The 12,085-nt window shown below is 42.2% G+C and overlaps 1 protein-coding gene across 1 annotated transcript; it reads right to left on the reverse strand.

Annotated features, from left to right (window-relative positions):
• Positions 1 to 1,636: 1,636 nt before the first annotated feature.
• Positions 1,637 to 4,188, reverse strand: LOC105041273 (uncharacterized). Its single transcript, XM_010918166.4, has 2 exons — positions 2,829 to 4,188; positions 1,637 to 2,719 (listed from the first exon to the last, which is right to left on the reverse strand). Exons 1-2 carry the CDS (start codon positions 4,040 to 4,042, stop codon positions 1,951 to 1,953), a joined length of 1,983 nt encoding a protein of 660 aa, XP_010916468.1. The 5' UTR covers positions 4,043 to 4,188; the 3' UTR covers positions 1,637 to 1,950.
• Between the last annotated feature and the right edge of the window lie 7,897 nt (positions 4,189 to 12,085).

Below are 12,085 nucleotides of genomic sequence, written 5' to 3' on the forward strand. Positions count from 1 at the left end.
CCTCACATAAATAAAAAATTATTGCATGCATCAAGTGCGAGTGAACCGGAGCAAATCCCAGAGCATATGCATGATGAAAAATGCGCAATCGAAAATTGATGAAATACAAGAGGTAGCATGGCGTATTATCCATCATAGGATTTGATGCAGTCCAATTGCACCTGGTGCATGCAATAGAGAGGCCACATCAACGGATCCTAATCAAACTTGTTCTACACCACCTTCACCTTGATGTTTCTCCTTTCCTATTCTCCTTTTTTTTTTACTTTAGATGCCAAAGAAATTATAAGATTTTTAGCATATTTTAAGACTCAGATGGTGCTCGCTTATATCTTTTACCGAAGGCTGGTTAATTTGGAGAGAGTCTTTTGCAAATTTTTTTTTTTTGCCCCCCCAGAGGCACACAAAGGACCGGCTCCTAATGGACAATCAGTTGTAGTATCATCAACTGCTGAGTTGGACCAGTTCAACTATAATATGACACGCAAAAGCATGCGTGCATCACGCTGTTTTTTTTTTCCGCCTGTCATTGTGCGTGTTGCTCCATGATTAGACCCATTCCCCAGCTGAGCGGTGGATATTTAGGCTGGAAGCACATCCTATATCTTTTATTGGCCTCCATTGTTGAAACTTGAAAGGAAAGCAAACCCAACGAATACGGTCATAGCACAGTTCCATCTCACAATTATATGGAGGTATGATTGATAACAACATCAGATATTATCAAGAGATAGCCTGTCTGAGGTCTTCTTAGGCCATCCAAGAAGGTAGGAAAGAAAGATAGGATGGAAATTAGATGAGCAGGCCACCAAAATGTCCTCGCTTCCGAGGAAGATTAAGCTAGCATCCATCGCACATCTCACCCTCCAATTAAATATCTGGACGCTCCTTGCAAATGGTGGAACCCTCCACCATGTTACCCTCTACAGGTGCTGGGCTAAAACTTGATCACGTGAAATTCCGAAATTCCTCGAACCCTTCATTGCCAAGTGGCCCTTCCGTTTTTAAAAATAGACCGTTTTTTTGTTAAATAAAACAGACCGTTCCTTCCGTTCCATAAAAAAATCCCATGCATGGAACCCACCTGAGGAGTGCTCACTTCTCGATGTCATCCAAGTTGGATGGTACCAACGGCATGCTGCCCCCCACATCCCTATATTATCGGCCAAGGGCCCAAGACCGGAAGAAATTGTTCACAGAAAAATAGAAAATTAGAGGGAGAGCAAAGACCGAGAAATCCTACGAAAGTTCTTCAATTTTTAGCATATCGGATCCCACTGAGTCTAAACAGCACCACCAAATCACATCAGTGTCACTTTCCATTCAAAGCACAACCAATGAGGCACCTTTGACATTGGAGCATGCCCAGGAGTCGTTCACAAGATTTTTTCCAACACTCCACGGCAGGAGAAATAATGGCAGGATTCACTTAGTTCAACCAGCAACCAAAATAAGGGTAGATATCAATCAACCTACGTGATACATCGGGAGCAATTTCCGGTGTTACGTTTATCCCAGATGCAGACCATTTGTTTGATTGTAAGCAGCTTCCTACCGGATTAGCCCAAAAAAAGTTAAAAAAAGCTAAAAATGTTCTTTCTGAAAGTTGGTTATTCTTATATACATAGGGATCAGATTCCAGTACTGCTGTATATTTATTCAAAGACACCAGTAGTCCAGCATAACACTTTACGCCTCAAAGAGCAGAATAATGACAGCATAAACACAAGCAGAGCAGACTCCTTCATCACCTTATTCCTACCACAACATAGACAGACATAATACCAACACACAACATTATGATAACACTGGATAACACTTCCCGATATCAGATCAAAACCGAGTAATAATAGAGTTTATATGACTTAAAGAGAGAGAAAGATAGCCTACCATAATATTACCCACACCACCACCAAAATCTCTCTCCAAGAGCTCAATAACAACTAGCGATCATGATGCTCTGGCCTGCTTCACATCCCCCGGCGCTGTATCAGGGATGACCGGCGCGGAGCTCACCGTCTGATACTGCGGGGCCAATGCCGGCGGCGGACCAGCCTGAGAGTAGTACATCTGGGCATGGGTCGGGTCAGCGTATTCGTAGCCATAATTGGCCATTGTTGCTGGGGCCTGGGATGGGCGGTGGTGGTGCATCACATGATATCCCATCCCGGCGTACTGCTGGGGGACCTGATCCATATGGATCAGCGGCGGCGCAGGCTGGGCCGGCTGCAATGCAGCAGGGGGCGGCACGGTGGCGGCCGCAGCCCTATACAAATTCGCTGGCAATTCAGGCCTCACGGGGTTTTTAGGAAGCGACACGGTGGGCTTTCCGGCGGTCGGGTCCGCCAAATTGTGTGGCACCGTGGCGATATTGTAGGGTGGCGGGTTCTGGCGGACAGGCAGGAAGTACATGGGAATCTGAGAATCATAGGGATGGGCCTGCTGCGATTGTTGAATTGGGTGGGCAATGGGGTAGTAGGAAGGGACGGGGTGGTGGATGTAATGGGGGTTGGCCGGAATGAACTGCTGCTGCGGCTGCTGCTGCTGCTGATGCTGGAGCTGTTCCCGCTGCACGGGGGGCAGAACATAGCCGGAATCAGGGACCGGCATCGGAACTCTATAGCTTGGATCGGCGGAGACCGGCAGTTCCCGTTTTGATTCGGATACCGGATTGACGGCGGTGGGGGCGGAAGAACCTCTCTCCGGATAGTACATAGCTCTAGACGAAAAAGAAGACCATGATAAGATCAAAAGAGAGAACCTTGACAAACAAGAAAACAAAGAAAAATTAAAAAAAGAAATTGGTTACTAAAGTAAGATTTAGGAACCTGGTGGTGGAGTCGGAGACGGGGGCATCGATCGGAGTAGGCTTGGGCTGAGGGGGCGGCGGTCTCCGGACGCCACCATGGTCAGACTTCTCGTCGTCGGAGAAGACCCGGCCGGAGTTCTCGGTGGGGGAGATGGTGGGAGTGGAGGAGGAGCCGGTGGGGAGGGGAATACTTGGAGGAGGGGGGTAGTGCGGAGGAAAGTTCGAGTCTTTGTAGCCCTCGTCCGGCCGCTGGCCGGAGACGGCAGCGGCAGCAGAGGAGAGGTTCATCTGTGCGAAGTGGTCCTCGAGACCGCCGATCCGCGGATCAGGTGGGCGATCCTCCGGGCGGACACGGATCGGGGGGAGATGGGAGAGGGAGGGGGCGGAGGAGGTCGATCCGAAGGAGGAGGTGGTGTCGAGCATCGGGGAGTCGGGGACGGAGTGGACGTCCTGACCGTGGCGCACGAGCTTCCCGGAAGAGTCCCGGCGTGGGAGGATGAGCTGCTCGGACTCCGAGGCGGCGCCGACGCCAGGGCCGCCGCCGCCGCCGACGCCGCCGCCGCGGGAGTGGGTGGAGGAGTCGTCCTCGAGGCCAAGGAGGCAGTTGACGGAGGCGGAGTCGGGGGAGAGGCCGTCGATGCCGACGCCCATGGCGCTGTTGAGGGCGTCGACGAACCAAGTCTCGGACTTGGACTCGTCGAGGAGGGATCCGATCGACGAGGAGGCAGAGTCTGGGTTGGAGGGAAAGAGGAAGAGGCGAAGGCGGTTGGAGCGGCTGGAGACGGTGTTGCCTCCGCCACCACCAGGGGCGGCGGCACCAGCGGAGGATGACTGAAGGATGCGATCGTACTCCTCGATCATGTTGTCGAGGTCCTCGTCGGTGGTGACGGAGATAAGGGAGTCGAGGTCCTCGTTGGGGAGCTGGTACTTGAGGGAGAAAGAGCGGCCGCCGAGGAGGCTCCGGGATAGCTTGGCGGAGAGATCGGCGAGGGAGGAGTGGCGGTCGACGACGACGATCCGGGTCTCGCCGCCGAGATAGCAGAGGGACCTGTCGGTGGGGCGGGGAACGATGCGACCGCCGTAGCTGCACATAAGGCGGAGGCGGGAAGCCGCGGCGGCGGAGGATGGGATGGGCTCGTCCCAGGACTCGCCGCCGCGGGAGCGGGGCGAAGAGTCCACCGAGTCCGCGTAGCCTATCCCGCCGCCGCTGGCCGTCGTTGGCACCGCCTCCATGGTTCGCTCGCCCCTCGCCTCGCTCGCGATCGGACGGTTTAGGTTTGGGGTCGGAGAGACTGAGGAGGGGGGGGATTTTGGGTCGCTTCCCCTTCTATCTCTTCTTTTGATTTTTTTTATTTTCTTTTTCTTTTTGGACCTTTGGATGCGGAAGGCTGTAGGAGGAACGAGGGAAAGAAAACCACCGTGAAGTTGAGTGCGATCACCGTGTCATTCTCGCATAGGAATTTAAAGTTTGTATAGACAAGCGCATGAACAAGGGTCAGTATTCCTCAACCGTTTGTTTGAAATCAAAACAGGAAATTTTTCCCCCTCAAAAAATATAAACTATTTAGCACATTGAATATAGAATATAATTTATAATCAAACAAAATCCCAAGCCCATAAATTGAAAAGTAGTGCTACCAATCAACCACCGCATCGTTCCTCAAGTGTCATCACCCAACTTATTAATATAACAAACAACTTATTAATATAATAAATAAAAAATTAGTGACTTGCACAAAAAATAATCAGATCTAAATATCATCTAAATAATCATCAAATTTTATATAAAATTTATAAATTAAGAGATACTATGATAGATAATATCTAACATCTTTCTAAATCGAATGATACAAAAAAACTCAAACCAATAGAAGCATATGCAAAATTCTAAAAATTCTAGTTTGTCCAACAAATATCAAAAAAGAGTACAAATTTTGATCATCATTTTAGCCCTTCTACATCTTTAAATTGTTTATACTTCAAAGTCATAATTTCATTATTCAATATTTATTTTGATATGAAAAAAAATATATAGTGAACACACATAAAATTTAAAAAAATATTAAAAATTATTAGTTAAAAATTTTTCTTAATCTAATATTATTGTTTAAAAAAAAAGAGAATTCTTAACTTAATTTACTTCACTATAAATATTTTATTGAAATATTAAAATTATATAAATTCGAATTAATCAATCCAATGTGATATTTATGGATAATACAGGTAGAACATATGAGCACCGATTGAATTAAATGGTTGATATATAGAAAATTCAGTTTAATCTAATATCTCACCGTTATGCTTCATCTTGAACTGGCCATTTTGAACCATATCATCAAATCATGCTAATTTGCCAAGTGAGCCGGTTCAAGCCTCACCAATTTAAGTAAAACAGTAAAAACCACTTTAAACCAATCCCACCATTCAGTCCGACTCCGTTTAGCACCCGATTTTGCAAGAGTTGTCCAACAGAACACCCATGGTGTTGCTGCAATGATGGACTAATACACAAACACTTATTTTGCACCTCCGGTGAGCTAAAAGTGGGTGCAGGTGAAACCTGGAGTCTCTTCAGCCTCACGCAAGCTGCTTCTAAAATGCCCTTGCTTCTTCGGATTAATTGCCCGAAAAGACTGAAGCGATTGTGATGTGGTTTTTTTCCCACCTCTTGGTTGAATCAACGACACCCATCATCCGGCATGAGTTGTCCGGTTACTGAATTTTCTGTGAAATCTTGAATGAGAGCCCTCCGTGGAGTGGGGACCCGCCACAAAAAACCACCATCAGTGACTAAGACTGGCCACCAGTTTTTTTCAAAGCGGATGGACGACCCCACGCGCTCCGTGGAGGCAAAGTTATTATCTTTGGATAAAATTTGTAGACTTGCAGTCAGCTTCCAGAGCATGGTGGGCTCGGTTCTTTTCCTTGCGGAAACAGACAATTGCGAAAGCCAACCTAATCCTAGTTTTGCTGATTCTTTGTCACAGCATTTTAATCTCAAGATCTTCCATGAGATTGAATGATTCCGGAGAGAATAGGTCACGAGTTCAAATCCTACTATATTGATCTTCGATCGTGCAGTTGAAACAAATTGATTGCTAATAGAGTCATCAGTGATAACCAAGTTTAGTCGAATTTTTTGTAGTGATGTAGTGCTCGAGAATTGTAAGGCCTTGTATCAGGTAGAGGCAAGGGACCATTGCATGCATCTTGTTACTCGATTACAAATAAATAGAGCTCGTCTACTCGTAGACCTTTCTTGCAGCATTTGATCAGATAGGCATGCTTGAGGGGGACTTGGAGGAGTTCATATTATTATATTATTGGCCTTCTCACAAGAAAGCTCCCCGAAGGGCTTGCGTTCACTCATTCTAGAGCTTGGGAGGAAGGAATTCCCATCGCATCCTCCTCTCGTGGCGACAGTTGTTGCTCCTTCACATCATTACAGCTTCAACACTCTCCTTGAGATTATTGTTGTAATTGTGAGTGTCATGAAGGTGACTTTGTTTGTTGCTTCCTCATCTCCTGTCCTTTTTTTTTTTTTTTTTTTGCTGGAAGAGAGAGAAAGGAAGAATATTGTAGACGATAACCTAAACAAACAGTTGCTCCTACATATATCACTAACATGAGCTATTTTTCCAATTGTCCTTTCTGGCTGCTTCCCACAAAAGGGGTTATAAGATGGTGAATAGAGAAAACATTGGATAGTGGCTGATGGCTTTTGGCCATGACCTAGCATGCCATTCAAGGGGAGTGCATCATGTGGTGGGCCCTTATTTGGTCCTTGGGAGGATGAGATGAGGCCAGATGGGGTGTATATAACCGATCATACGATATTTATTATGATTCGGTATCAACATCATCGGTGTAGTGACGTAGCATCGTCCATTTTTGAGATGATATTTAATTATTCCATTATTCCTATTTATTATTGACTAGGTTCGGTGATCTTTTTATACTTCTCTCCAGGGACTAGGATTGCTATGATCCTGCATGTCCATTAAAAAGGGCTGCTTAGTTTCCTGCCAAAAAAAAAGCTGCTTAATTTATGCAAATGAGTGGAGTAAGTCGATCATAAACCCATTGTTCCACCTTTTTTGAGATGTGTGGCCTGCAGGGTCTCTCGGGATTTTGTTGCAAGGATGAAGGATTATAATGATTAAGCACGATCAAATTCATAAGCTAGAAAATGTTAGTAGGATGCTTCAATCCATGCAGGGGATTTAGAAAACTTAGCTTAAGCAAATTATAAGGAGGTTTCATAATTAGCAATGTGTAAGGTTAGTTCGGTGTGGATCGATCGACATGATTAGCGCATGGTTATATTATTCGGATGCAGGACAGAATGTGTTTATGCTGGAAGGGCCATCATCTACAATTACGGTAGGCTAGGGGCCCTTGTTGTGGGTTCCCCCGGGCAAGAAGAGGACCCGGCTACAGACATGATTATGTGTAATTTAACCGCGCTTCAAATTGATTGCCTTCGCTAAATAATTTCCCTTCCTAAATATACAAAATTGGAAATTTAGCAATAGATGTTACATGACAAGACTAACAATTACCATTTCTGACCTTAGTTTCATTATTCAACCAATCAAGATATTTTTTTTTAAGCACTTAACTCTTCATATAGACTTGAAAGAAAAAAAAATATCACGTCACTTCTCGTCAAGGAGAATTTTTTTTTTTTTAAATTTCTGCTAGGGAAACATATTAGATGACGCTTCACCGTCCACGGGTCCATTGTCTTTCATTCGTCCATAATAGCTAAATTATTTTCTTTTAAATGAACGTCATAATCAAATTCGTCGAGAGTTTGAGTTTCCTGGACGGCCCATCTCCGTTGCGGAGATCACATTTATTTCTATCAATTAAAATTTAAAAATATATATTTAATATTTATTTAATTATTTTTAAAATATTAAATCGAAAATTTTATATTAAGAAAAAAGAGTTTTTTTTTTACGTTTGTATCCTCTTAAAAATTTCAATTTATATGAATACTATTTCAAAATTAATATTATATATGCTCATAAAATATTTTTTTTACATATATACCTACATCATCTAATACTATTAAAAATTAATAATTTAAAATTAAAATGACTAAAATATTTTTATAGGTAGATATGTAAAAAAAAAAATTTATAACGATATATATATATAAATTATAATTTTATAAGGATCTTCACATAAATTTGAATATTTGGAAGGATACATATGTAAAAATCTAAATTATAATTTTTTGCATGTAATACATCTCTTTTAGTTTGTTAATTTTTTTATTATTCTAAATCTGATATTAAATGGACAGTTTGTACATTTATACAGAATGAACATAGTTGTAGGTTTGAGCATTACATAACAATGAGAATTTATAATTTTATTATATTTTATTTTAAAAAATTTTATCAAAAATATCTTTGTGAAATATAAAAGATATATCATGTTGTTATAAAATAGTCATAGTCATCACATCTTACACAAAAATAAAATATAATATAGCATTCTAATATATAAAAGATTATATAATGATGTCATCATATCATTATATTGTATAATATGTTACTACATTGTAGAGTAAGAGGGTCCGAATTCATATAGATGAAATAGATAAAAATTAAATTTGAATTTTTTATGTGTGTATCTTTCTAAACATTCAAATTTGTATATATATATATCTTTATAATTTTTCTTTTTGCACATCTATCTATAAAGTTATTTAGTCATTTAAATTTTAAACTGTTAATTTTTAATGGTGTTAGATGATGTGGGTACATATGTAAAAATATATATATATATATGTATATAATAAATATTTTATAAGAGTATATATATAAATATTAATTTTGAAATGATATTTATGTAAATTTGAATGTTTAAGAAGGTATACATGTAAATCTTTTCTCTCTCTAAAAAAATGAGAAAAATTAGAGATCAAATCATCTATTTAACCATAGTTATATATCAACCAAACTCCATTCGGTCTTTATGGATATTTTTTTTCTTTTTGACATGGAGAACATTCCTCTTACCTTGAGTAGAATTTATGTGGATCCAATTCGGACAACCAACCTACCAACCTCAAATGTGGATGACCTAAAACCATGATCCCTCCTATCTATGATACTCAATAACCATTACATTTGCAATTAATATCCAATCGTGATCATGTAAGGATATCGCTTGAAACCATTACAATAATTCACCCCCATCGCGGATTGCATATCAAACTGATCACAACTGGCGTAATTATCATAGATACAATCATCGTATAAAGCAGGAACAATCTTCAACCCTCCTCCTTTTTTTTTACTAAAAAAAATGAGAGTTGGAGGGGGACCACCTCTTTTGCGCATGACCATAGGGCCCCAATCTCCATTGAAAAATATTCGATTCGAACTGAGTTTAATAGACAGTCTCCTCCCTATTATATGAGCGAATTCAATAGATGAGTATGCCATCCCAGTACCATAAGAGGTCAATGAATCAGATATCATTTTTAGACGTAATATCTGGATCATTAAGATACATTTTATTCAACAATTATTCGTATTCGGATATTTAATCATTCGTTATCCATCGTGATTCGAATATAGATCGTGTCATTGAAAATAAAGATCTATTTTATTGGGACGCCACCTCAATGGCAACCCTCCTCTATAAACAGAGAAAAGAAAAAGACTTTAGTTAAGTCTCATGTTCTATTTGCACCTTTACTTTCTCTCTTCTACTATTTATCTATCACTGACTGATATGAGTAACCAAGGATCTTCACCAAAAACAACTCTAACATGGTGTTGCGGCCAATCGCCTCATCGTCCGATCGTCGGGGAGCGGGCACTTGCAAAAATGAGAAGTCCACACTGACCGGAGGTGGCTCCGACGGAGACCCTCCGACGGTCAAGTCAGAGAGGTGACTGGGCAACAGTGAGATGAAGACAGAGAGCTCGATCGAGGGAGAGAGGGAGAGGAAGGAGCAAGCCTGTGGTTTCAAAGGCGAGGACGGAGATAGAGCGGATCCCTTGCACTGTTGCCCTCCCCGATTTATATAGTGGAGCACGGTATGGCGCCATCATTAATGGCGCAGACAAGTGAGGAACTGTCAACTCACTGTAGACTGTCAGAGTCGCCGTGGAAGTGTCATGTCGCCGTGTGGCCGTCAAATCACCAGGATTGACAATGCCCTCGGCGGGACAATGCTCCTAGATAGCCGTGCCGCACATTGCTGTCAGAACTGACAAGATCTGGTGGCTGTACGGCGATTGGAGGAGTCGACCGACCCTAAGTCGGTGGCCAGCTGAGTGGCGTCGGGCCCCTCCGATGGTCGGCGACTCTCACGTGAGTCGGCCATCAAACCTCTGGGTTCAGTCGGTCGGGAAAGGTGCGTCCGACACATCCTCAGTCGGTCGTGAGCCGATAATTAGCCGATGATGGCATCCGTCAGTCGGTCGCTCCGACCGTCAGTCGGTCGGTCGGTCCTTCCGGTAGTCGGTCGGTCGGTCCCTTCGATCGTAAGTCGGTCGGTCGGTTCCTCCGGCCATCGGTCGGTCGGTCCTTCCGGCAGTCGGTCGGTCGGTCCCTTTGATCGTAAGTCGGTCGGTCGGTTTCTCCAGTCATCGATCGGTCGGTCGACGGATATTTTTCAATACATGGGATTTCTTTTTACAGATTCTGCCTCTTTCTGGATTGTCTCGGCATTGGAGCTGGTCTCGATCTCCTTCGGCCCTATCAACCCCGACCTCAATTTGAAAATCGGCAGCAATGTTTTCTACAGCCCAAAAATTAGGATAGGAGTTGAATTCGGATAGATTTTTAGAGAATAAAAGTTAAATACGCCAATATAGATCCAATTTCTAAAAGATTTTCAACCCAATTATATCCAAACAGGCGCTTAATGGAATTATTGCCCGGCCAGAACCGGTTTGAGATCTGGACCATACCTTGTAGCAGTTTCCGGGTCTCTTTCCTGGTGCCGCATTGCCGATGCGATCTAATGGGATCCGGTCGTACCGAGCCCGTAACAGTGCCTTGGAACGCAGCGCCCACTCTCCGCCCCCGGTCTGCCGTGGTCCTTCGGCGAATGGTGCCCCCGGAACCCAACTTTTGTTAGCTTCTAAGGGAATCACCAAAACCGTTCCCAGCTGACGAGGCACGAACCAGTTGGTTCTATACTATTGTGCCAGGAAAATTAGGCCATTCACAAAACGCCACGTCAAGGGCACGCTGGAAGGAGAACTGACTTGGTTATTGGCTTGGGCCGTCTAGATTTTTTAACTTCTGGACGGGAGGACCGCAGCTTCATTTAAGGGCAAGGGGGTCCAAAATTATTATCACTCCCGGTGAGCCTAACCCGGCCCGTACAGGGGTGATGCTAGGGTACCTTGCAGCACGATCCTCTACAGTAACGAAAAGAGCATGGGGTTTTGGTCTCGGATATGTCTGATCTTGGCATGCTGGAGTCATAAATACGATGGTTCGAGGTTCCTCTAAACTTTTTATGCTGCAGGTTGATATTTGCACGAATGTTGGTGTCTGTTTCAGGTCAATAACTTGAACATATTTGGCGCACACTGGACCGAAGTTTAACCAGCAGAATATTTTAGAAACTTAAAAAAACAGCAGAATATTATTAAATGCTGGTTAAAATTGTAACCATGTCTATCAAGATTTTAATTATATGCAGAGTTCGTATTTAAGAAGAAGATGACTTTGATGAATGACTGTGGCTTTATTAATTATAACTGATCAGATTGAACTTAATAAATATATTTTTGATAAAATTAGTTTTTATTTATATATTATTTTTTTGGTAAGATTTTATTCATATATTATTTGAAAAGTAAAATATGAAAGGGTGTATGTAGCAAAAGAATTCCATGCTTTAGAAGAAAACAAGGATGCCCTTCCTCATGTACAAAATTTAAAACATAGAGTTACCGGATACATTTAAAAGATATAGAGTCTCGTTTTAGTTGTTATCTCACTCTTGCTCGTGCATTTGTAGCACTGCACTCTAGTCATTACTATTATATTTTGAAAGAATTAATTAGCATCATCATTTCATCAAATTATTTTTATTTTTATAGAAGATAAATTATCATTGTCATGCTGATTTTTTTTATTACATATCTAAAAAAATAAAATAAATTTATTTTTATGTATATCTTTTTAAAAATATTTGTTTAAGGTCAAAACGTAATATTGAGAGTTAGCTATAATTCTTTTTCTGAATTGAGATGCATTCTCATTCTCATATCCTAGTTTTCTGGAATT

This window comes from Elaeis guineensis, chromosome 3 (genome assembly GCF_000442705.2).
Source record: "Elaeis guineensis isolate ETL-2024a chromosome 3, EG11, whole genome shotgun sequence".
Taxonomy (NCBI): Eukaryota; Viridiplantae; Streptophyta; class Magnoliopsida; order Arecales; family Arecaceae; genus Elaeis; species Elaeis guineensis.

What these genes read in the sequence shown, in the direction of transcription:
- LOC105041273 (XM_010918166.4), bottom strand. Translation starts at nt 4,042, where the DNA reads ATGGAGGCGGTGCCAACGACGGCCAGCGGCGGCGGGATAGGCTACGCG. An exon ending in GTCTCCGACTCCACCACCAG is followed by an intron (nt 2,720 to 2,828) that starts GTTCCTAAATCT and finishes TTTTTCGTCTAG; the next exon opens with AGCTATGTACTATCCGGAGA.